The sequence below is a fragment of the Manacus vitellinus genome, unplaced genomic scaffold, assembly GCF_001715985.3.
Source record: "Manacus vitellinus isolate BGI_N305 unplaced genomic scaffold, ASM171598v3 scaffold_18_pilon, whole genome shotgun sequence".
NCBI lineage: Eukaryota > Metazoa > Chordata > Aves > Passeriformes > Pipridae > Manacus > Manacus vitellinus.
Genome location: NW_021939324.1, coordinates 7,237,648 through 7,264,437, shown reverse-complemented (window position 1 = coordinate 7,264,437; position 26,790 = coordinate 7,237,648). Strand labels below are relative to the sequence as shown.

At 38.2% G+C, this 26,790-nt stretch overlaps 1 protein-coding gene across 2 annotated transcripts; it reads right to left on the bottom strand.

The window, feature by feature from the left end:
* Positions 1 to 1,223: 1,223 nt before the first annotated feature.
* On the bottom strand, positions 1,224 to 25,574 carry PUM3 (pumilio RNA binding family member 3). Of its 2 annotated transcripts, none has more exons than XM_029959014.1 (18): positions 25,521 to 25,574; positions 25,151 to 25,257; positions 23,121 to 23,303; positions 21,124 to 21,259; positions 20,307 to 20,382; positions 19,408 to 19,501; positions 19,119 to 19,185; positions 18,405 to 18,579; positions 16,740 to 16,843; positions 16,139 to 16,217; positions 14,376 to 14,474; positions 13,237 to 13,290; positions 11,626 to 11,706; positions 9,606 to 9,748; positions 8,600 to 8,822; positions 7,434 to 7,521; positions 5,842 to 5,932; positions 1,224 to 1,476 (listed from the first exon to the last, which is right to left on the bottom strand). In XM_029959014.1, exons 2-18 carry the CDS (start codon positions 25,245 to 25,247, stop codon positions 1,347 to 1,349), a joined length of 1,920 nt encoding a protein of 639 aa, XP_029814874.1. In that variant the 5' UTR covers positions 25,248 to 25,257; positions 25,521 to 25,574; the 3' UTR covers positions 1,224 to 1,346. The 2 variants fall into 2 exon arrangements, with proteins under 2 accessions (XP_029814874.1, XP_017925960.1); XM_018070471.2 differs by lacking the exon at positions 25,521 to 25,574 and adding an exon at positions 25,346 to 25,476.
* Positions 25,575 to 26,790: the final 1,216 nt, after the last annotated feature.

The window sequence follows — 26,790 nt, the reverse complement described above, 5'->3', positions numbered from 1 at the left end:
ATTGAGAGGATTTCAGGGAGCAATGAGAATATCATAGCTAGAGAACGTGTTAACAAACTGAATAGCAAAAAGCCACGTTAAGAATGTCTGCTGACAAGGATCTGATGTGATGCTTTGACTGTGTGCTTTACTGTCAGGGCCATACAGGTGTGCCCTAGGGAATGAGAGTATTTTACCTCATGCTAAGCATGCAAGTCTGAGTTTCAGACTGGGTAATCTGATTGTGAAGTGTGCTGAGTACTGCACTTCCCGATGGACTGCACAAGGAGGGGTGGATCATCTTGAACTCTGTTCATAAACACAGTAACTGAGGAGAATGATTTCAAGTATGTAAAATACAGGAACTTAAAACCAGTTCACTTAACTACTGGTAACCTTCAGGTAGTTGTATGGTTCTTTATCTTATGGAAGCTGTATCTTGGGAGAAGTAATGGCTAACTATCTGCTATTAAAAATGAAGCCACATTTTATCAAGCTAATCAACAGTGAAGAATGCCTCCTGCTGCTGGAGATTTAATTAACTGGTCTCTCTGTGTGGATTAGTCTATCATCATGGCATTGAACACCAGTAGGGTGGGTGTTCTATAAAAGCCCTAAGAAGAAAGCTTTGGATTTTTTTCTAAAAGAAAATATTGGTTTGATTTTTCTTGATCAAAATAGGGTACAGGAGAAATCAATAGGATACTTATTTGATATCACGCAGAAGTAAATTCATCCCTCCCCCATTACAACGAAGAAACTTGTTTTTTTTCAGGGCTTAAAAGTGTGTACTTCTCAGAAGCCTTGAGTAAAACAAAACTGAACTGTGGTCCATTGAAATAGTCAGCTGCTCCCTCAGGACCTTCTCTGAAAAAGGTCAGACGCTGTTTTCATTCTATTCTTGTTAGTTCTTAATGATGGAAGGCCTCCATCACAGGGTAAGAATGGAACCTGAATTGTTTTCCTTGTTTGTTTTTTTGAGGAAATCAGGAGGGAAGGGGATTAAGAACCAGTGTATTTGCCTGTACACAATATCTCCAGAACAGATGCTTGTGCTTCTATGGTAACCATGACAACATATGTGCAAATTTTAACAAGACTCAAAACATTTTTGAGTAAGTTATCAGAAAAGGTTTAACTTCTTGATTATGTGTTCAGAAGTTTCCAGTAGCTCTTATATCTTCTCGAGATTTCAATCTCTGAGAACAATCTACTGTGCGCAACAGAATGAGTACAATGACCAGTTGTTTTAGAAATTATTTAATATACAAATGCATACACTGCTTCTTTCAACAACCATGATGCAAAATCTTACCAAATCTCAGTGGATTGCACTGATGTAAATAATAATTTTATCTCCATTTACATTAGGAAGTCAATTTCTCCAGTAATGCTTCTATTCCTTTTACATTTTTATTCTGCTTCAGCTTTGGGATGAGCTTTTTCAGTCCTTTTTTGACTGTATTTGCCACTTTTTCATCAGTGCTCCGGAGAAGGCTACAAGAAACAGGAAAAATTACAGGATGTCAAAGGTCAGCATGCAGGTCATAGGAAAAGAAGCTGTCCATGTAAGAAAACAATAACTATTTAGGAAGAATATAGTTCAGGCCAGATTCTGTCACTTCCTCTTATAAAAAGATGAAAAACATTCCAAAAAGTATGAAACACCAAGTGAGAACATAACCAACAAATAATTAATCAGTCTGCAGGGAACTGCTGATCCCTGTTCAAAGCATGTTCAAACACTGGGTCATACCAGGTTGTCCAAGGCTTCACCCACTCTTGGCTTGAAACCTGACAGGCTGGAGACAGCCCAAACTCCCTGGGCCCCAGCCCCACTGCTGGACCATCGTCATGGGGAAAAGGCTGCTCCTTTATCTTCAGCCTAAGCCTCTTGTGTTTCAGCTTGTGCCACTGCCTCTTGCCCCCTATTGCTGTGAAGGGACCAGCTCCCTCCATCCCCTCCCGTGGGTGCCAGGGATGCTGCTGGGTGCCCACAAGCTGCCCCTTCTGCCAGATGAAACAGCCTTAGCCCCATAGCCTCTCCTACCGGGCCAAGGGATCCAGCCCGTGACTGTGCTGGTCACCCTTCATTAAACTCAGTCCAGTTTTTGATACCTTTCCTGTAACAGGAGTCCTAAAACTGCATATAGTGCCATACATCTAATACATTCAAGTACCTTCACTATGGTACTTCCATGGCACATTTAGTGCAGGACTACAAACCCTTACCAGTTCTGTTCTCCTTTTACATACTACTTTTAGAAAACAAACCAGATTTCGAACATAACTTTCTTCTCAGAAACAAGGAAATTCATCATAAGATGTAAAATACTATTAGAAAAGAAAAAGTTTCTCCACTATGCAGATCAACATAAGTATTGACTGTCCTTCTCCCCTCCTTTAGTTAACAGTGAAGTGTTCTTGGACTGCAATAGAAAATCAACAGAGGTAATGGCACAGCTAACTTGCTATTTCAAAACGATGAGTGAACACTGCCTAAAAAAAGTGTCTTCTACAGCCAGTGTGTGCAAACCATGTGTGCAAATCAGAATTACAAGTTTGACATACAAATAAACTAAGACTGGAAACAAACTATAACACCCATGTGCTGGTGTCAAGCAGGCTGCGTGATACTACAAGTCCTTACAATCCCTAGGACTCTTCCAAGTGGCTCTCAAATTTACAGCTTCCAAAAAGCTTGTTTCTTGCCTACTTTTTAAAAAAGGATTAGACATGGTGAACTGAACAAAGACATAAAGGAATTAACGTAACTTAAGATGAGATTTATATTTTGACTCCTTTAGAACTCCAAATCCTGTGCCAGATGGAACACTACAGGCAGTACCACATGGGACATTCAACACAGGTGAGGTGATACTTTCTCATCTTTTCTGTGAGTCAGGTACCCCTGACAACAGCAAGAAAGTCAAGAGCACTGACAAAGGATGTGCTCATCAAATTGGTAATTAACACAGAGAAGTACACATGGTTCACTCGCCACAAGGGACAAAGAGCACACAAAATAGCAAGACACTTTGGACCTCATTTTATGTATTTCTAAAAATTAATTTCATCTGCTGACAGCTACACATGTACAGCTGCTTTCAAACTTCTAGTAACCACAGGTATTTCAAGACAGGTATTCTTAATACAGAACATCTGCATGTCTGATAAGACCAACACAGTGAACATAGTGGGGGGTTTTAAAACTATTATTCTGGAAGTTTTTATAAGATCTAGAAAGCTGGCACATATGTATTTTGTGGATATAAAATGTAACTCCTACAGGTTACACAAATAACACATGGAGGTCAATAAGACATTTGGTGAAGTAAGTTCTTGTCCATTTTCTACGCTGGTGTAACACATCACTTACAAATTAAAAAATACCCAGAAGATTCATATATAGGAAAGTAAACAGACCTGCATCCATGACATTCAAGTACTTGCAAGACTTTATACACTAGGCTGGCTTGCAGAGGGTCCTCTCATTACCTTAGGACTCCTCAAGCTAGTATTACGCTGGAACCAGGCCCCACATTTTTTTTATAAAAATCAAATTAAAACCAAGTAGGACAAGGAAAGGTGAAGGTCCAGGTTACACCAGGTAACTAAGAAGTCAAGCACATGCAATGGCTGCTCGTAACTGACAAATAATTACTAGATAGCCAAAAACCTTCAAATGGACTCACTGAGTAATTCTGAGTTTCTGATTTGCATGAATGTGACAGATGGCTTCTGAAAGCCAACAACAAAACAAAAATCAATCACGGCTTCAGGGGGAAATGGCATTGTCTGAAAATCACTTTTTTCTCAGGGATCTGAGCTCCCTTATGAAAAAGAAGTATCTGGGTTTTTTAAATGAGAAGGTTTTTAAGAACTCAATAATTATATCATGTAAAAAAGCCCCTGTAGTTACTATCTACACCAGACTAAATTCAATTTATTATTGCTGTATGATTTAGATAATCTCTTGACTTCAGTGCATGCAGTTAAACAAAAATGCAATTAATTACTATATGTTTTTGAGGTAAGCAGGTGTCACATGAAATGGAACAAAAGGAGCTGGTTTTGTGTTCTCAGCTGCCTAAACAAAAGGACTTCATGCCTAAAAAGTCATCAAGAGAAGTTTAATCTACCAAAGATTCAGATTTCAGTGAAATAAACAAAACAAAGAAGCAAACAAAGAAGCAATACACTCTTTTCTCTCTTTCCTCTAAGTTTCAATATTGGTGAAAATACTGCCAGTCTGGGAGATAAGCTCGCCTGCTTGGTAACAAAGGACACTTGTCGAAGTCCCATCCTGTAGTGACATGAGTAATAGCAGAGAGGGAGAAAGACTGCCATTCCTCACAGACCTTTCCATAAAATACACCACTACTGTGCTAGTTTTTTCTAATAAGCAATTAATAGTTTCCTGTTTTATCTGTAAGTCTTCAAAGCCTATTCAAAGACTATTGCACAGTGATAGCCAGCTACTGAAGCGCTAAATATGGAAAAAAAAATCTGTTACTTTACTTTGCAACTTTATTTGGACAATCTAAACATCTTAGTACATACACCAGCCACACCACATGCTAAATGAACCTCTTCAGCCTTGAGTCAAAGGCAAAAACTCCAAGAATTAATAGAGTGTCATAAATAAGCCTTTCTAACAAAACTACACCGTACAGACATTAGATGCATTTACTAAATTCTAAAGGCCTGTTATGAGAGGCAAAGAAAGAGCATTATCATTCTGGCAGCTGAACAATCTTAACAGCCAGATCCATATGACTATTAAGATGTTGTGCAAACTGGCTTTGTATCTGGATTGCAACTACTCCTCAACTAGCAATTCTTCCCACTAGTGATCTGAATCATAATACCTAAACAAAGTTAGAATTGAACTCAGATTAACTAACAGAAGTGAAAACGGCTTTTGATTCACCCTGCAAAAGAGCAAGAACATCAAAGTAGCAGAGAAGTAAAGCAAACAGTGAGGAGTCTAAAGTAACTTCAGGACAAAGAAAAGTAGAGCAGCAAAAAGAAAGCAGAGGATTTATTTTTCAAAATCATGTTGTCTGTTTGAATTGTTTGTTGACTTTGGTTCAGTGAAAGTCTTTACAAGGAGCCAGAAGTGGAAGGCTGACAGAGAAGTTACAGAACAAAGACCACACACTTTGGGTTAAAGGCAAAACCTTTGGTTTCTACCAACAGGAAGCTACAAAGCGAAAGCAGCAATGATGAACACAGCTGTTCACATTCGATAAAACAAAATGTTACTCTTAGTCTGATTCCTGTGGAATACTTTTTATCTCACCAGTTGCATGGTTCGCTGCTTCAAAGTCATGAGCCAGTTAGCTCATCATAAGCCTTTGCATAGTCTGTTCTTAAGCATGGTCTCTTCCAAACATTTATTTATTCCAGGATCAGAAATTTTTAGGTTTTGTAATTAAGAGATCAACACAAAGCATAATTTACCAAAACAAAACAATTTCCAAATTATTGTATGCTGCCACCAGTCCCAGGTATTTCATTAATTACATTAATTATTTTTATGTAGGTATTTGTAGACTGCTCTTTTGAGAATTTTGTGCTTGTAAAACAAGACATGGTAGGCACAACTTTAAAAATAAATTTGATTTCTAATCTTCATATTTTCCAATACTGAGCTACTTCCTAGAACTAAGACAGAGTTCAAGGAACAACCTATGGAAACTCTGGCTTGAATTCTTCCATTTCCCTGTTCCATTGAAGACTTGCAAATTGCATGAAATACAGTACATTTTGTTGGTAGAAATTTCAACTGATGTTTTCTTGGCTGTTCAAGAAATTAACACTGTAATCTAACCAGAAGTGGCCATGTGCCTTACATACCAACATAGAATAATGGCACCTCTATTTACTTCTGCCCAGGTCTTCAGATTCTCAATACCAACCCGCTCCACCAGTGTTCTTCCAAAGCAAACTGTAAAATGTGGGAAAAAGATAGGGAGAAGAAAAAAAATTACACAGTATCTTTATACAAAAAAGCCTGTTGAAAGTTCTCTCTAGTAGCGATTTAATCATACAGTTTTTAGTTACCAACTATTCACAAAGTTCCCTCTAAATAACTGACTGTTCAATGCAATGCATAATCTTCATAGATGCTAGACTACTTATAAGTACTGCTTGAAATTTATTAGACAACAGTGCATTAGTGCATATTACACTAATGACATATGCAAAACAAAGAACCTAGTCTGAATCTGAAGAACTGAACCTCATGAAAACTGCTCTTAGAACTTGTATGCTGAGCAAACTTAGCAGTAAATAATGCCAAAAAACCCCAACAAACTCCAACCTCCAAACAAACACTGAAGCTATTTTTCATATCACTTTAGATCCAAATTCCACTTGAAGACAGGTCAGTTTTTACACAACTTGTTCCCCATGTAATAACAACTGCTTGGTTTTTAATGCCAATTCAATGAACTCAGAGCAAGAATTTTGCAAGGCACTTTTTGGAGGAAACCAAAGGGAACAGCATGCGCTTAAACTGGGAATTGCATGATGTTAGCAGAAATAAATCCAGATTACTATCATCATCTCAGGCGAGCCTCTGAAAGACACTCATAAAACTTTCCCTTTGCACATTTTTAATCATCTACTTGAGATGTAGGAAAACAGCCTCCTTTCAGAAATATTTAATAAAGTACAACGAACATATTTTAAAGGAAATGGTGGCTACCTGAGTGTAGCAAGAAGAAAAGAAATAAAGAGTTTAACAAGGTCTGATAATTTTATAGAAAAAAAACCACTACACACAAAGAAGTTCCCTCAGATTATACTTTGACACTCAGTCCTTTTCATTTTTTGAGGTTTTTGTATGAGAAAAAGAAATCACTATTAGGATAGGGTGACTCACACAACAAGATTTTAGTTATGTAATAAAATAAGTTTAAAAGCTAAACTGAGAACATCTGTGCTCATTATCTGCCTTATGGAACATAAACTAGCAAAGTTGTCCTATTTTTGTGCACGAATTATTGTAATAACAGTTATAAAGCATTAATCCACCAGCATCAATGAACACACTCAAGATTACAGTTTGGCTCATGAGCATTAAAGAAACAGGGGTTCCTGTCAGAAAGACTTTACTGTTTCTATTATTATACCTTAAACTGCTACACAATTTAGTAAAGCTATCAACGCATTTTAAGAACAGGAATGAACTCTGTCCCAAATACACAGTAAACTCCTGCGAAAACCCCCAGCCACTACTTGCTTTGCACAAAAATCAAACATATCCTTGGCATTCTGTTTGTATAGCAGCTCACAGCAGCAAAAAGATAGAAGCACTGATGTTAAATTTTGCATGTATTAGTATACTCAAAGAAATAAATGCAACAATCTTATTTTAAGTGTGTGTCAGATAAGCAATTAGTCTGAAGTCAATTTGATCAAATAAAGCTGAATTTCCAACATACCTTCTTTTCCACTTTCTCTCATTTTTTCATCTTGTTCTATTAACCATTTCAAAACTAGATGTCCTGCTGGATGTTCTGCAATATGAAGCTTTAAGGGGAATAGACAAACCAAAACCAAACCAAATTATTTAGTGATGATGTTTCAAAATGCAGTTCCATGTCTGGCCATAAATACTTCTGCTTGATTTATTCACTCTGCCTTCAGACACTACATCACACTGATTCATTTAGTTATCACCCACACAAACATAAAGAGGTTTGATGCAAGTTTCTGAATACTTATTCAAACTGACCAGTTTAATTTTTACCATCTTCCCTGCAACATTTAACTTTCAGTAATATAAACCATATCAAACAACATTTCACCCACTCCTCCAAAGACTTCATTATTACAGAGCAGAATCTCTTGGTCTACCTGCTTCTGCAAGAACTTCCAGACCTTTTGCATTTTCACAGACTTGAAAATTCACTATGCTATGGTTCACAGAAAGTCACAGAAAACATTAGTTCATGTAAAATTCTGTAAAATGTGTATCTTAAAGAAGGGGAAAGACAGTGCAAATCCAGCACAACTATGGAAATCTGGAGGACATCTATCTTAAATATAGTGTACATTGCATTTTTTTTGTTTTCTAGTCTACGGACACATATCTGACTGAGCTTAACTCAACAAAACAGGGGAGGGGCAGAACTTTGAAGAGAAGGTAATACTGTAAAGACAAACAGCTATTATCTAAGACCTTTTCTTACATGAAGATATGCATATCTGAAAGCTGAGACCCTGTCATTCTCAGTGTAAACAGTCAAATGAAATATAAAACTTTGCTAAGTGCTTGATTGCACATTAAAAGAGAGACTGTGTAACAAGCTTGTCAGCTACCTTCCCACAAAATGTTTAAAGCAGTTCTAAAGATTCAAGATCATGAAGCAACTTGCTCTACAACATATATGAAGTACTGGCTCAAGCCACCACGACTCCAGTCAGATGTAGTAACAAAAATAATAATAAAACATGTAATCCAAATGTCAGAAAACAGGATCACGTCTAATGTGCAAGTACTACTAGGGCAGTATGCTGAGGTCTTACATAAAGGAAAAAGAGAGGACTTTATTCTAGTAATACAGAAGATCTGCAAGATCTCAGCACCTTGTCCTCTGTACAATACCTGTCCATCACGGCCACCCGGAATCAGCTCTTCTGCTGCTAAATTAGCAATTGCATCTAGTGCAGGCTGGATGTCACCAAGTGCTGTTCTTAAGATGGCAGCAACCAAGACAAAGGTAGCTTTGTCTATCACTACTTCTTGGGTATGTTCTTGCAAATATTCAAGCAAAGGAGAGGAAATGGTTTCCAGGAGTTCACGGCGACGGAGTTCAGTATTCTTCTTGCTGAGAAAAAGGACAGCACACTATGTAGAAGACTTGCTCTGTATGCACATTAAGCAACAAGAAATTCATAACATACATGCTATTTGAGACAGATATAAATTACTGTAAGACTAAAATATAGGCATTAATGTTCCCTTTGTTTCACACACAATTAAACACATATTGCTCACACAGTTTAAGAACACATGGAGCGAGAAAGTGTTTAAAGCTGACTGCCTTTAAACCTCATAGAGTTTTTTGTTAATCATAATTTACCCTGTTTATTTTCATTTTGTTATCTCAACTACCAAGATGTATCTCTTACACAGCTCACTAGTCATCTAAAATTGCTCCTTCTTCAAAGCTGATAAGCACCAATGTCAATACCAGAGACTGGAATCAAACTAGTAATTTTAACTTTTATTGCTAGATTTTCAGATATACTTTTATCCAACTCAAAGCACCAGTGACGCATATTACGAATTTTCTTCTGCACCAAATCTGATATATGAGTTTACACATAGAACGTATCACAATATTTGCCCTTTACAAAGGGGGTAAACTACTGATCACCAATACCTTGCTGGTTACTAACCATATTATGTGAAATACAAACAAAAACAAAAAAAGGAAAAAAATAAAAAAATAAGGACAGAATAATGTATCTAATAATACTTATTAGTATAATTTTTATATATTTACTTTACTTAGATTTATTATGAAGAAAATTGAAATTAAATCATGACAGAAAGTTGTGTGAACTCTTCTGGACTCCAAGGAAAATAACCTTCATATCTGAGTTACCTATAGGCATTTCCATCTCCCTGTTGCAGAAGTGTGATGATTTCTGGAACAAAATGTGCAGGATCTCTAGGACTTAGCAAGTACAACAAGACCTTCTTTCCATATTTGTTGTTTATTATATTGGGCAAAGAAGCATTTATTTCCTGTAAGAGTAAACAAACAACAATGAAACACTAATGAAATAACAGTTCTCGGTCACTTTCAGTATCAAATCTGTGAGAATGTATACCAGGAAAAACTCTAAATGACACAGACATGTGTCTCTTTGCTGTGGTGTCTCTCTTTGGTGGTGTCTTCCTAGCTACCCATTTCTGGAGTCCTCATGAAAGAGAGGGATTTCACGTTAAAATCTGCCGGAATCCTTACACATGTCAAGCTCACAGTGTACAGTTCCAATCACATGTGAAGCTTCAAAGCACCACACATATTCTCTGGTCCTGGATTAAGAGTCTGTGAAGCTGAGAGATGATGAGAAGACCTTCCTCAAAGGATTTAAAGAGCTTAAAACCTTCCCTTACCTGCAAATTCCCAGCTGTGCTGCCAATCCACAAAAATTATGAGTTTTGTAATATCACCAAAAAAGCCCCCCAAAACAGCAAAGCAACCCACAAAACAACAACAGAAAAACCCTTTACTTTTTCTCCACCTCAAATCTTATTAGTTTTGTTACCTTCTTACAGCTAAATTTTATTATGGACAGAATGATAAACAGTATAAGATATTTTAGAAAAAACTGCTCTTTGAGACAATTTTAAGGCTTGGTTTCTTCCAAAGAGTATGCTTCAATGCTTGATTTTAAGATGCCCCCACCTTACCATCTGCTACTCGTTTTCATTCACTATCAGAAGAGCTGGTTTTCATCTTTTTTTTTTTTTTTTTTAATTTTCCCTGCCATCCTTTCCCTATGTTTGACCTCATATAAACCCTGATGGGCCAATTCTGTATGTGTGAAGGCTACTTCTCCTTGTTATCCCTTACTCTTCTGTCAAGATCGATGCGGTAGGATGATCAAATGGTAAACATTCTATTATCTTCAATGATGGATTAATTACTGATCTCAGATGATTCAGTAATTAAATGACATCTTGGAAGCTCAGCTAAAGACAAAGAGAGTATCTGAACTAATAAACTCTCCAGAAAGCAGAGTGCTTGTAACATCATACAGGAACACCTCAACGATCTCATACCAAGACAGCTCTGGTAAGTCAGGACTTATTTGCTTGGACCTTTTCCAGAAGTTGTTACATTGCAGATTGGGATCTGAAAACAAAACCTAGCTGCAATTACAGCTAAAATACTTGAGAAACAAAAGCCATCTCCACATTAAGATGCTTTCATCTCTCCAGACCCATTAAAAAGGCACAGCCAAATCTCCATGTTAGGGTACAAAATCCCAACTCCCCGCTATACAAAATTGCTAAAGGGAAGAACTGCTCATATTTTTCAAAGCAAGCCTCATTGGAACCCCTTTCTTCTCATATTCCTCCTCTGATGCAGAACATTTGCCTCATCTTTATTTCCCTGCCACTGTCTCTAAAGCTGTCAGTCCCTGAAGTCACAGCACGAGTACTACTGTAAGCTGCTTAGAACTCTGATTACAGGATGCAAATATTTTTGCATTTTGTAAATTGTATGAGGTAACATTCTGAAGTCTTTCACCAATTTAATCTCTTGAAACTTGCAGAGTTCAAACTTCTGTGACAAAAGACATGAACTTTAAAGAGACTCCAGTCACCCACTAGCCAGAATGAACATGTATAAAAAGGGCAAATTTCAGTAAGCACTGAATCTAGCCTAAAAACTAATTCAAATAAATAACTAAAAAAACATAGGAAAATGCTAAGGTGTGCTATGAAAATAAAAAACTAACCATGATACACAAATATAATGAAACAGAAAAGATGGAAAGTATTTAAATAGTTTAAAAAAGCAGGTGGATTCCTACTCTTATCCTCCTATACACTGGCAAACACACTGACACTATTTAATATACTATTTGAGGAAAAATTCAACTACTTACTGATATAATTAACTGCTTCACAAGTTTTGTGTCATCAATGCAATCAAATGCTGCCAGCAAGACCAGATGAGAAAATTCACCCTGCAAAGATGAGACATCAGACATGCAGTCAAGTTTTATGAATATACTGACTTAGAATTGGTACTTCTGAGAGTTTGTCTAAACCATAACACAACATGAACCACAAACAAATTCTGACTACTTTCATCTAAGGAGAGAAGCCAAAATTTAGGTACTCTCTAAAAGCAAGCCTTGTTAACAGGAATATGTTGTTCAAACAAAAGTAGCTCTGCCATTTTAAGTGGATACACTGTTTTATCACATCCAAGCTATTAATCTAATCCTACTGTATAATCATCATTTGAAATCACAGGATTTTCCTGCAGAAACATTACATGCAGACTTTATAGTGAATTTGCTTAAAACTGAACTAAGTCACACACTGTATTTTTGGAGATCATGTGTCTGCAATGACATACAGCCTCCACTGCATTGCTGGAGTGCAAGTCCAAGCATACTCTGAAGGGCACAACCCAATTCACTTGTATGTCAGTGAGACTGTACCTCAAAGTGAAGCCACATCTGCAGTGCTCCAGTGTTTTGTTAGCTATTATTCACCCACTCTCTTACACTTTTATATAATATATCATTTATAAAATGTAACAACTCATTTATTGTGGTATTAAGAAATTATGGAGAGAAACATTACCTAGACCAGTGGACCCCAAAGTGGGTTGCACAAGACAATCCATTGTAGTCCCATTAATAAATAAAAAGCCCTCTGGCAATCTTTATGTTATTCTTTTAAATTTTCTATTTCTGTGTACATTTTATAATGTATACTAGTACAGTAGTACAGGTACATAATTTATACATAAATATACACATACTGGGGATGCTCGCTCATGATGTGATCAAAAAACTTTGGAGGTCACTGACTGAGACCACATCAACTACTAGCAAACAGAAAAACACAGCAACCAGGAATGGAAGATGTATAAAAAGCTCTTCTTCACAGTTCCAGTTTTGCCCAGCTCTATGAAAATCTGGTTGCATCTGTTACTCTCCTGGTGCTGCAGTCTCCAAGCATACATGTTACTCAGAAAAAAATAAAACATGGACTTCTTCCATTGTATGTCACTCTATCATTAATTCATTTTGAAGCTTCCTGAGTTGAAAAAAATATTGAGCATCTTATAAGAAATATGCATGTTCAAATAGCCTTTCCAATGATGTTTCCAACACATCTTGATTTTTTTTTTCTCTTCTTTATACATGTTTGTTTTATTCCCAACCAAGGAGAATTAACCAACAAGCCAATATACAATATAAAGTTGGGTTCCATAAAAGAAAAAGCTGAAAGAAAACTTAGGACTAATAATGAACTCAAATACTTTAAAGAAGCATAGTACTACATGTAGTGCCCACAATGGTATGTCTCTAAATATTCCATAAAGTTCAATTATTTCATATTATCTAATACATGATCACTGTTTTAAGACTAGTTTGAGACCTCACAATTGTTTCCAGTACCAAAGAACATTCAAATCAGCCTTTATAAAAGTACTTCTGTTTCAGAGACTATGAAATAAATGGTTAATGAACACTCACCGTTGCTATTTTTTCAATATATGTCTTCATAGTTTTCACAATGACTTTTCTGTCCTATTCAAAAGGAAACAGGAAACTCAAATGAGCCTTGAATACCAGTGATTCTGAGTAACTAAACTGTTATTTATACCTTTCAAAAAGATAACCTTTAATTTGCTTACTAAAGCAAAGGGTATTATTTCCCAAAGACTCACATTTGTAATAGTCTTCACCTAGAATCAGTGCAAAAAGTTAAACCTGAATTCCGACTCAATCCAAGAGAAGTGCTGTGGTATGTTTGCAAGTCCAGCCCACCAACAGAAGATGCCAAAAAAACTTGGAAAAAATCCCAACCAACAAACAAACAAAACAAAAAACCCCAAACCACCACATATGTTCACACGTATTTTGTTTATTACTTAAAGAAGAATAAATTTCATCTCTTCATTTGGAAAGAAACCTATTCAACAGGACCTCTAGCTTGTTGCAAACCCCTACTACTAGCAAGAAATTCTTGTCAGAAAGTTCCCTCCATGCTTGTTCTTTTGGCTCTTGCAATCACTGCTCAGTCTTTCTTAGATTCATTACCACCCCTAGATCCTAGGAACTTCATAATTTTTTCTGTACTCTTTAACAAGCACTTAATACTGCTTTTTTATTTTTTAATACAGAAAAACATAGGAGGCACTGCAGTATTTCCAAGAGGTGATGCCATACATTACACCTAAAGTATTTCAGGATACTATATCAGCAGATAAAACTAAAACACAGTTCCTATAACATTTTATAAGTCTTAGCATTCCAAAGCCGAACACGTTTTCACATTACGACTTTTTTTACTGTCCTCTTTCTCCTGTCAATTTCACTGGTATTAAGAAACCTGTGGGATAAATGAAAGGATAATAATCTTAAAATGGAAAAGCTTAATGTGACACCTTCAAAATCTCTGCTAAAAATAAAAGGAGATGCTTCCACTATAGAAGTTCTAATGAAAATATTTGATCCACAAAGAAAAAATTACTGCTTGTGTTTGTCAATAGATAAAGAGGTGCCAGTTTTTAACCTTGCTTTCAAATTCTTAACTGCATGAAAATGTGCACTAGCAGAAGGGCCCGTGTGGCCAATCACAGAGAACTAAGTAGAGGGAAACCAAACATTACCTTGGGAGTGCCATGCCATAAACAGTGCATTGCTACTCGGGCTCCATCATGAGTGTGTGCCAGGTAGATGACAGCCTCTCTGATAGCTTCTATCATTTCCTGGGCAAGAAATGGTGATAAAGCAAAAAGGTTAAAGAAAAGGCATGAGAAATCTCAAGGTAGGTGGGTGAGAGCCTGAAAGAATCTTTTTGTCTGCCCACAACACTACAGAAACACTCTGGCCTCTACACAGACACTCTCATTGCCTTCACCTATGAAAAACTACCTCAAAAAGAGTCCAAGAGACTGTAAATGTATACAAGCTTTCTTTCTTTAAAACTATACTGTTTATCATAATCATCTCATCAAACCACAACCGTATTGAAGCTTGTCAGCTATTCAATTACAAAAAGATCAAGTCACGGTGCTCAGAACTAAAACAGAAATTAGAGACGAAGACAACTATTAATTTAGGGAGAAATCTTTGAAGATGGTGTAATTTATTTACATATACAGGGCAATAGCCAGAAAGTAAGAAGAACGAAGAAGTCATTTAAGCACCAGGCTATGTTATAAATCATGTATGACAAGATTCAGCCAAAAGTTAGTCTTCATATCAAAGGAATGAGGTTCTGAAGCTGTCTGACAAATAATACCATCAGCCAAAGGAAAAAACCAAACCAAATCAAACAATCCCCTCCTGGCTTACTAGATACTACCTCTATTACTATCCAATGACTTATTCAACATGAAGCTCCCACCTATCCCTCTTTCTATCCCTAGCTTCTTCTTGCTCTCCAGCCAAAGGCTCCAAGCATTTGACCAATTACTTATAAACTGCTCAATCACAACACGATTGGTGTCACCAGCTGTATGTACAGGCAGGAACAGATCTGCAGAAGGGGTTTCCAAACCCCAAAGAGGATGTCCATATACTAGCACATCTGCACAGAAGGCCAAGCAAGAAGAAGGAGATATGCCTTATTGCCGATTCACATAAGCCTGTGAATCCAGAAGCATTCTGAGAATGCACAGGAATGTTTAATTAGGCAAGATCCAGATTCAGAATAGGTTATGAATAGGTCACTCCACTGCCCTTCATTTTGGGTTTATTAAAAGTAACAAAGCAGAATTCAAGAGACCAGATAGGCAGAAGAAGGTAAGAGACAAAGTTTAGAAGGCTCTGCCTGGCTTGAGGTGAGATGGTTCTGGAGAACCAGGACAAGGCTGGTGAAATCTTGCCAGATACCAGCTTAAACAGTGGCACTTCACACAAATGGATTTAGGCCTTGTATTTGCAAGAATGCCTGAGGTAATATTAAAACTGGAATGCAATACAGATATAGCAGATAAGGATTTGGGTGCTCACAGAAGGGCCCAATCTCACTGTATTTTGATCAAGAGATTGTTGGGCAATTATTGTAAGTGGGTAAGAAACTACACACTGGAAAGTCAAACTACTGGAAGCTATGGCCCTGGCTTTAATTATTCCCCAACTGCTGAGAAGGACCACTCAGCATGAAGAAAGGAAACATCACATCATTTCACTAGATCTTCTTCTTTAAATTCAAGTGTCACAAGCACTGACGTAGAAGTCCACTGTGACTGTAAATCTCCATACAACACTACTCCCCAGTCATCCATCTGGAACCATCAGATGTGTAAAACTCTATAAATTAAAGATGTGTATTTTTGTCTAGTTGACTTACAATACTTTCACAAAAAGATAAAAACATTTCACTGAAAAGGCAAAAGAAGACCAAAACCAAAATAATCATACTTACAGATCTTTGTTTTGGAAGAGCGTGAACGAAAAAGTCCAAAAATACTTTATGTACCAGTGAGTGCTTTATCACCGCCTCTCTGTATTTGGATAGATGAATATAAACAACAAGTTCCTCACAAATAATCATTTTAACATACGCTAGCAATACCTCATTTGTATTTAAAAAAGTTAGGCAGGATGGTGTGCAAAAACACACAGAGTCAGTTTGGATTAGACATTTACCACTGAGAATATGTGTAAGATTCTACTGAAATTTAAAAGTTATAAAACCTATTATCTCATAAAGACCACTGGAGAAGCTTATCTAACAATGCATTATGGAAACACATCAGAGTGTGGGATTTCTACCAATGGTTTGACTTGGGCAGGGGACACTTTAGTTTATAGAAGTGGAGTTCAGTATTAAGGTTAAGTTATTCATTATTGACACCTGGGACAAAAGCATAGTTACTTACTACACAACATAGCAACATTACAGCTTAAAAGAATCTGTATCACTGTCATATGAGCTTATAAGAATATTGATGTCACTGTTTGTATGTAAGAAACAAAGTGGTTCACACTAGATTGCCACAACTTAAATCAATTTTTGTCCTTACTTTTGTGCCATTGGTGTTAGAATCTGCTTCATTTCATCCAAGATGGCCTCTCTCTTTTCAGGCTGAGCTTCTAACACTTTATCCAGTGTTGGGACAACTGGTGTCTGAAACGAACACACAACCAGAGGTTTAGCTGCTCCCAGTATCAGAGTTTATGGAAAATTATAATGTTTAGTCCCTTTTTAATAAAAAATAATGAACAATATCAAAACAAAAATTATTTTCTGCAAAATTAACAATTTTTACAATTTTAAAAATAAAAAGCTACCTTTTCTGAGTATGTCAGAAGCTGTAAACTTAAGTTTCCACAAATCAAATATTCATCATTAGTAAACAAAAACTACTTCCATGGTCTGAGCTGCTTTTTGCCAATCATGTCAGCTCTTCATGAGACTGTCAGACACAAGGTAAAATACACAAAACTGGCATTATGTTAAGGTGCTTCTCAGCTAAACAGAAATCCTGCATGACATGTACACATACATCAGAGGGCAACACAAGTCAGTGTGAACTGAGAAGCTGACAAAGGCCCAGTTCAATTTCAGATCAGGAACAGCAGAGACGAGGAATATATACCATACACCTTCCATACAGAAATACTTCCTGGTATCTCAACTAAAGAATTATACTGGTAACTCTTGTAAAATAATCTGTTGTTGGAAGAACAGTCTAACTAGATAGAAAATTAGAATATTTTTTTAACTATCTCTGCTGGAGGGGTCTTTTTAAAGACTACATTGTCATTTTTAATAAACCTACATTGTGCTGAGTTTCAGGTTTGCACCAAAATGTATGGCTACTTGAAGCACCCATGCCAAGAATGCTGGAATGACAAAAGGTATCACTGCACTTGTTTTTATGGGTTGTTTTGCTTCCCAGAACAAATTACTGCCCATAATCACAGTACACACACCTTTCTAATACAATGTTGCAAAATGCTTAATTAAAACTTATAATAACCTCTTATTAAGAAAAAAAACAGGAATACTGTTCAGAAATCAGTTGTTAATTTCTTATACAGTTTTAACAGAAATCCTGGGTAAAAGTATGCTGTGTTGTACAACAGGGTGCAGAAGTCACTCCCCCGTAATTGTGTAAAACAGTTTCATACTTTGCAGCAAAATCCCTGACTACAATGGAAACCAACGTTTCAAGTCAGCAAGAAAAAAAAAAAAACAGAATTCAAAAGAAAGGAGATTGTACTTTTTGGAAAGTTAAAAATTAAGCTTAAATGGCATACTGTATATGGATACAGGCCCATTCTGCCATTCCGCCATAAGGCAGTTCTGACACAAGAGTCATCTACAGCACTAATGGGGAATTAAGCCTAAATCTTATCTCACTAAGGATGACTGCAGGCTAGACATGATGATACTACGACTGCAACTACATGATAATAGAGACTGTCTTGGATGAGCAGAGCAAGCTCACACAAGAACATAAAATATTTTACATAGTTTAAACTGAAAAAACCACAACAATTTCATCTAGACTAGAAACGTGCAAGTAATAATTACACTTAAACACGCTAAACTGCTCTACCTTTGGACAGCTGACAGAAAGAAATGTCATCAAAATAAATAGGAGGTAAGATAGGTAACATATTACTAACAGAACCCCCTTAGGTGCTAAACCATCCTAAACTACAAAGTATTGAAACACGACCTTGTAAACCTGGAAAGTGTTCCCGTATAGTTCTTCTGTCAGCATATTCCTCTGCTCCAGAATGGCTTTGTCATTATACGCATATTCCACCACAGCAGACGCCTCGGCATGACGGAGCATTTTTTTCACATGGCCTTTAAAACTTTTGATTATTTCTGCAACTTGTGTTTTTGTCCTGTTTCACGGAGAAAGATAAATAGCAAGAGTTAAAACTTTTAGAGGTAAGCTTGCCTATCAATAGTTTTATTTTTGAAAACACATTTAGGTAATAAGTTTTAGCACAAAACCCATGAAATATATACATCTGGATTAGCCTTATGGCACTTAGGAAACATCGCAAGAAAGCTGAGAATATGGAGAAATGATAAGCATTTTGAGAAACCAATGGATAAATTCTACAGAATAGAGGATGCCATTCCAAATTACTAGGCAGAGAAAATTTTTAAAAGCCAGGGTCATTTTAAGGCAAAGATCAACTTTGAGCATACATCTGACCTTTTTTTGGCACGTTATCCCTGATGGGTACAGCTTTAGCTTTATGTTTTGCAAAAGGAAAAACACTTAGCAATACCACTCCCCCGTCTCATCCCTATTATAAAGATGTTTTCAGAGACTTACTTTTTATTCATGAAAAATGCACTATAAATCAAGAGTAGCATTCACACTAGAAATGAAACATCCCAACACAGATGAGCAAATTCACCTCATACTCACCCATACATAAGAAACTTCTTCACAATATTTCTGGAATATTTTGACTTGCTCAACTCTACTAGGCTATCTAGAAGAAGGGAGAAGTATTTAGTTGGTTTATTTTTCACTACTTAAACTTCACAAAACAAGATGTCATTACTTACATAAGGATGAAGAGCTCACTAGAAATGACGCATTAGTTCAGAAAAAAAATTTTAAAATATTAAAGAGAAAACAATATGGCTTGTTCAAATGCTTCCTAACAGCAATACTGAAACATAAAGGTAAAATGTAAATGGGAAGAAAGTACCTTTCAATTCTTCAAATGTCTCTTGTCTCTGCTTCTCATTGCCATACTGAATAAAGCACTGGATCACTCGAGTTGAATCATGTGCAAATGCCAGCTGAAGGACACAGATACTTCATTACCCTGGGCCAGCCATTCAATAGCCATTAGGCACCGTATTTATTTTAATGTACATGCTCTCTGGTACAGTTTCATGCCATGTGTAGCATGTAATGCCAATTAAAAAAGCAGTTATATGTTTATAACAAATTAAGATTTCAGGTCTTTTACCCCTTTACAAGTACTCTATCAAACAAAATACAGGCAATACTTGCAGTTGCTGACAATTAAAGACATGCATTAAGGTTTTCCATAATGAAATAAAACCATTAAATGGTATCTCATTTTTTTTTCAAGTCCTTTGTCATTTCACAGTGATGTCCACTTCAGCATGGAATATCAAGAACCACTTTAAGATCCAGCATGTATTTCACTACAAATTTATGCATTTCAAGAACAAAGCAAAGAGACTGTTTAGTATAGTTAAGCATCAAGACACTATCTCCTCTAGAAAGTTGCAAAGCAATAATTGTAATTAATCAAAACTCTGAGTTCCTGAACCTCAGTTAACATTAAATTTCACTGCACTAAAGCTGCTTGGCAAAACAGACAGCCTTTTAAATAGCCAGCTGACAGACAGAGTATCCCAGGACTACTGTCCTGAAACAGAGGTGCCAAATGTAGTCTTTCAGCCCTGTTTTTCTTCTTTTTACTCACAGTCTAAAAGAATTCCCTGTAGCTTTTGGAAGAACAGGTACTACACTGCTATATTATTAGAAGTTCTTTTACAGTACACAGTTCTTTAAAGAACTTGTGTGAACAGCTTTGGTGAACTCATGCACTATGCCAATAGTTTTTCCTACATTTTTAATTTTCCCATGAAGAAGCTTCTGTAGTTCATTCATTAGCTTTTCTCTCTTCTCCTTATGGCATTTCTTCCTATAAGCAAAAAAAACCAGCAAAACTATTTTAATTGAGGAAGCAGCTTTTTTTGTATGATTCAATTATATCTATAAATTAAGAAGCAAGACAGTACAAAATAAAACTAGGTTAGCTTCTACTAATCTGAATTTATATTGTCATTCATTAAGCCTGTAAAAAGATGTAATTAAGCTGCTTCAGTTCCTGGAAACCAAACCAGATATCCACACTTTAACATTATTCTTCTTTCGAGTAACAACATTATTTGAAACATAAACTGAAATTTGCAGTCAGAGTTGTTTACACTTCCAAAGATCCGTAACCATCTTACAGCCAAAACTGCAAAGCAAAGATACTTAGAGCAAGTAAAATTAACTTGGCTTGCTGATATGAGGCCACAGGTATAGAATTACATCCCCAGAGTAGATGAACCTTCACAAAAAACTCATGCAGTAATCCCACTGCTGGATCAGGGTGAATCAGTACATGCTCTGTGCATCAGGATTCAAAAAAAAGTAAGACAACCCCTTAAGCCCTTACTCACAAATTTTAGCCTAGAATACAAGTTCAATCCAAACATTTCTAGCACCATGGGTTACCGTACTCTGAACAACCTACAAAATTGCATGCAACGTTATTCTTCGCCCATGGAGTTTCGGTGTGAAAATACAGTTTTATATAACTACAAGAGGAGAAAGAGAGTATTCAGGCAACTTCTGACTAAAAGCTAATGGAATGAAAGAAAAAAATCCTTATTACCTTCTCACATTTTCCCATATTTGCTTCGATTTTACAATTATGTCATAATTACTTTTATCATTAATTTGTCTGGTTTGCTTTAACTCCTTCCTTTTCTTTTTGAAGTCGCTCCATTTTGGCTTCTTAGAATCTGATCCTTAAGACAAAAGTATATACATTTTCTATAGTCAATAAAAGAGGAGCAACGGAATTCTTTATCAGTATAAACTATGGCAGATCCATGACTTGAATTGCTAGCAATTCAGAACCTTTGCCTACTGTTACCCAGCTAGCTAACATGAAAGCATAAATACTGAATAAGTATGCTAAGCTAGCAATTGCTCCTTCTAGAATACTGGAAGAAGGTGGCAAACAATGAATTTTCCTCAAAGCTGTCAAAGGATGCATCACTAATCTCTTACCACCTTGAAAATTGACTTAAGATGTACCTAGCAGCCTACAGCAGCCCCAAGTAGTTCTCCCTTTTTAATTCACTCTATATACATCCATATATATACATACCTTTTTGGTCTCTTAAAAGGAGACCCCTAACTCAAAAATACATATCTGGAAACTCAGAAAAAGGAAAAAAATTAAAGCCTTTTTACAAAGGCTTTATTTAGTCAAATTCCTTAAGAGTGGGATTTTACTATACAACAGCTGTACATCTCCGCACAAAAAATTCAGGCAAAGTAACATTACAGAAGTGCCAAAAATTAACTACGGAAAAAGATCAAGAATTTGATTTTAGCTTTATTCATACCTTGACAAAACCCATTATCTCGTAATACATGGCTTCACAGAAGCAAGTCATGCTAACTATTGGCTCTAAAGAAACATTAAAGACACAGCTTTAAATTTTTAGACCTTAAGGCATCACTTATTGGTATTCGCACCTTGCACTTAAATGTCTTTCCCATCCAAAAAAACATGCTTTCCTTTTACAATGCATATTATTGATTTTTATATCACTCCCCTATCACTCTCTTTTTCTTTACAAGCAAAACTTGTAAGGCTTTGAGAGCAGTGCCACTATGCAATACACAGCAGCCTTCAGTTACTCTTATAAACAACATTTAGAGGTTTTCTCTGGGTTTCAGTTTTTTTTAAAGTAGATTAATAAGAACATTCTGTTGCTATTAAGATTTCCACACATCCAATGCATATTTCATGCAAAGCCATTCTGCAAATCTGCAATAACACCAACAGTAAAATACCCAACATCATCTACTGTCCTACAAACAAGTAACATTTTCCTGCAGAACTTCAGATCCCCTCACATAAAATTCCATTTCTCATTTTACAATGCTGCTTAATTGTCCCAGTAAAGTTTTGCCTTACAGCAGGAAAAGGGACAAGATGAAGATCTCATGCAGAAGAAACAAATTTAAATAACAAATTTACTTAAGCAGTGATAAAATGAGAAAATTACTTAGTCTTTCTGTATAAACATACAAACAAAAAAAGCTATAAAATGTAAAAGCAGTGGTAGCACCCATAATGTCCTTTTTTTTTTTTAAGGAGGTGACCAGATTGTTTGGACCACAGAAATTAGACATGTAAAGGATAATCAACATTGTGTCATGAATTTCTATTCCCAAATTTATAGAAAGTACTTTAAGAACAGTCGATTACATTTCCACAATGGTCTATGAAAAGCTCTCTATTTTCCAAACGTGTCAAAATTGCCAGTTCCAAGCCAACCACTTAGCACTGCCATTAAAATAAACAGAGCTTTAGGATGGCATGCCAGTTATTTAAATTTCCTACTGTAACTTTCCAAGAAAATTTCTTGACTTCCAAGAAAATTTGTAACTTGAATCTCATGACTTCAACCTCAAGCTTAACCAAAGGAAGTAATTTTTCCCACAGCAAAGACCAAACTGGAAGTAAATCTGGAGTTATTCAGCCAATTTGAAAGGTGATAACAAGGCAGGGAGAAAGAGGAAGGTCTAGATGAACAATGTGTTTCCCAAACCCTGGCTTCCACTGGTATCCAGGCTTAAAAATCTGCTCACCTCCCTCTTCACCATCCTGGAGTTTCCTCTTCTTTGCAAACTTTTCTGATTGCTGTTTATTCTTGAACTGTTTGACAGTAGCTTTTCCAGGTCTTAACTGTCCTTTAACAAATTTCTTGGAAATGGATTTAGGCTTTCCCTCCTCATCTCCTTTGTTAAAGAGCTTCTTTGGTGGACCTGAATCTATTAACCAACAAACCAGAAATTAAAATGCTATCAGAGAGATTATGTTGCTTCAAAATTAAAAAAACTACTATAACAAGAATTAAACTTCTTTGTAATAAAAACTCTGTAACAGTAATTCTTACATGCTTCTCAAAGCCAGTGTTTTCATTGCAGCCCCCGGGTGTGCCAGTTTTCTCTGGGGAAGTTCAGCCCAGGAATTATTTTCCACACAGCAGGCATAAAAAGTATTATTCTACATCAAGAATTTCACTATCCCTGACATCACAGTCATCAGTCCCCATATCATCTTTTCACAGTTTATGGTCAGGGCTGTTCTGAGATCATCTTTTCTAAACAGAAGGGAGCAAACATTGCTGAAAGGAGTCTTCCCAATCCTAATCCACAGCAATTCCACACAACCTAGCTTCATCTCTCAAATACAACTTCTTCTTAATGCTGGAAAACAAATCTAGAATCAAAAGGTTACCAACTCCAAATTTTTGATTGAGAGTATCTTAGGTGAATCAACTAGAGACAATGGGCCTTCCATGCAACCTATTTAAAGCATTTCAGTTTTACTTTTCCAAGTTAGTTGCTCGTACAGTCAGTGTAATCTTGAATGCAAGGTAGTCATAGAATGGCTACAGATGGAAGGCACTTCTGAAAGTCACCTGGTCCAATCCTCCTGCTCACACCAGGCCACTCAAAGCTGGTTGCCCAGGACCATGTTCAGGTGGCTTTTGTGGGAAATGTGGGAAACTCCACCACCTCCTTGGGCAACCTGTGCCAGTGCTCAGTCACCCCCAGAGTAAAGAAGTCTTTCCTGATGTTGAGAGGGACCCCCCTGTGTTCCAGTTTGTGCCCACTGTTCTCTGGTCCCGTTGCTGGGCTCTACTGGAAAGAGTCTGGTTCTGCTTTTGAACCCTTCCTTCAGGCATCTGTGTATATTCACAAGGTCCCCCTCAGCCTTGTCTTCCCCAGGCTGAACTGCTCCAGATCTCTCAGCCTTTCCTCCTAGGAGAGATACCCTGGTCCCTCCATCATCTCTGCAGACCTTCACTGGGCTCTCTCCAGTAAGTCCATGTCTCTATTTCACTGAAGAGCCCAGAGCTGAACACAGCACTCCAGGCAAAGCCTCACCGGGAGAGCTGAGGAGGGCAAGGTTCACCTTCCTCACCCTGCTCGAAGCACTCCACCTATCACAGCCCAGCATCCAATGAGCCATGGCTAGCTCATGTTTCATCTGACCACCAGGAGCCCCAGGGCCTTTTCTGCAAAGCTGCTCTATCCCAGCACGAACCAGTGCACAGGGCTGTTCCCATCAAGCTGCAGGAGTCTGCCCTTTGCTCCTTGATGAACCTCACAGGCTTCTGTCAGCCCATTTTCCCACCTGCTGAGGTCCCCCGGGAGAGCAGCACAACCCTCTGGTGCATCTGCCACTCCTTCCAGTTCTGTGTCACCGGTGAATCTGAAGATGGTGCACTTTGCAACATCATTCACATCACCCATGAGGCTGTTGAACAGAACCGGAACTCGTGTTGACTGCTGGGGTTCCCTGCTAACCAGGGGCCTCCAACCAGAGTATCCCACTCTCTGGACCCAGCCCTTCAGACAGATTTCAATCTACCTCACCAGCCTGTAATTCACCAGCACCTCCGTGAGGATCTTACAGGAGGGGAGACACTGTCAAAGCCTTACTGAAGTTCAGGCAGACAACACCCACTTCTCTTCGTTCATTTCCCAAACTATAGGTTTCATGCATAAATTTACCAAGGGAAGAAAAACCAAAAAGACCTCCATACGTGCCAGTACACTACTACAATCACTGGGCCAGGGCTCCTATGAGCGCGCCTTTGCCTTCTTACCATTATCCTTCTTAAACTTCCTCTTCCCGTGTGGCACTTTTCCACGCGGCGCTTTTCCATTCTTCCCCCCGAACTTCTTTTTACCCTTGTTCTCCATGGCGACAACACTGCAAACAGAGCGGGAGACAGGGTTACTGGACCGCCGGGTCTCCCTTGTGATGAAAAGACAGCCCGCGCCTCCCGGTTAACACGCACGGCGGAGTCAAACCCTCCCCGACGGACGGTGCGGAGCCAGGCGCCGGGCGGCACAGCGGCTCAGCCGGGCACGGTCGCGGTTCCCGCTCCCCAGGGACGCCAGGCCCGGCTCCCCGGCACTGCTGGGAGGCCACAGGAATGGAGGTCTCTGTGCGGGCCCGGCCCCGCCGCTCACCACACACGTGCGTCCCGTCCGCGCCGGGCGGCTCCTGCACCGCCCGCCGCTCCCCATTGGCCGCGCGCGCCGCGCCGCGCGACAGTGCGGCGCCATGGCCCGGTGCCGTACAGCGCGGGGCCCGGTGCCGTACAGCTGCGGGCCCGCCGTGCCGTACACCGCCGTGCATGGTGCCGTACAGCGCGGGCCCGGTTGGCCGTACACCGCATGGTGCCGTACAGCGCGGGCCCTGTGCCGGCAGCTGGGCCGGTGCCCGCGTGCCGTACAGCGGGCGGGCCCGCCGCCGTGGCTGCGCCGGGGGGCGGGCGGGCACGCGTAACACCGACGGCAAAACGAGAAGTAAATACTGTGAACAGTAACACTAGCGGTGGAAATAAAAATAGGTTTCCTCTTCCCCTTCCACCACTGAAGAGGTGCTGGCTAGCGAAGGAGTGCTGGATTGAAGATTGCGTGGGATTTCCCCACAAATACTTCACGGATGTTCATTGTAGACTAAATTCAAGGCAGTGGTTTGAAGTGAAAACTGAACGCTGTCTTTTGCTAAGAGGCCATTAAGCGTAAGATTTATTATCGCAGGTTCTAGTACTATTGAACAATGCTTTGTGCACAGTAGTTTGAAATCGTTACCCATTGGATATCTGGCTACAGACTGACCAGTTAGGTGAGGGACATCTAAAACCACCTGTATAAGGCTGAAGTCCCAGCAAAATCAGGCTGAAGTCTCAGTTCAGTGTTGCAAGACGACGTGCTTGAGAAATGGCCAATCTGGGCAGGGGCAGCCACTTCAAGAAGGACATTTTTATAACTCCCCCTCCTTTTTCTTTGGTTTTCTTGACCTTTGTTTCTTTTTTTTTTTTTTTCTGTAAATATGTGCATCTCAGTATCACTAAAGTCATCGTGGGTCAAATCTGACAAGTTGAACCTCAGCAGTTAATGTCAGGTATTTGATTTGATACCTGTTGGATGCTTCCAGCAAGAAAGCCATTTTTCTGCCTGGAGTCTCCTGTTGAACTGCTGTCCTCCAGCCTGCTGACTCTCCATCTGCATCCTGACACTGCATCTTTCCTCAGTTTTAGCTCTCACTCTGATCAATGTACACTTGTAACTATATGTGTTTGCTAATCATGGTGAAAAGCTCTATACCACATGCCAGACCTTAAGAGGAATAAAGGGCACACAGTCTGGAGACTTGTTTCTCCAACTTCTAAAAGCTTTCCCCCCCCCCCCTTTTTTTTTTTTTTTTTTTTTTTTTTTTTTTTTTTTTTTTTTT

Excerpts from the sequence above, each read along its gene's own strand:
- PUM3 (XM_029959014.1), bottom strand. The coding sequence starts at position 25,247 with ATGGAGAACAAGGGTAAAAAGAAGTTCGGGGGGAAGAATGGAAAAGCG. Across the intron at positions 21,260-23,120 it reads CCAGGATGGTGAAGAGGGAG|GATCAGATTCTAAGAAGCCA; the intron begins GTGAGCAGATTT and ends TTTTGTCTTAAG. Across the intron at positions 7,522-8,599 it reads CGGGTGGCCGTGATGGACAG|CTTCATATTGCAGAACATCC; the intron begins GTATTGTACAGA and ends TTCCCCTTAAAG.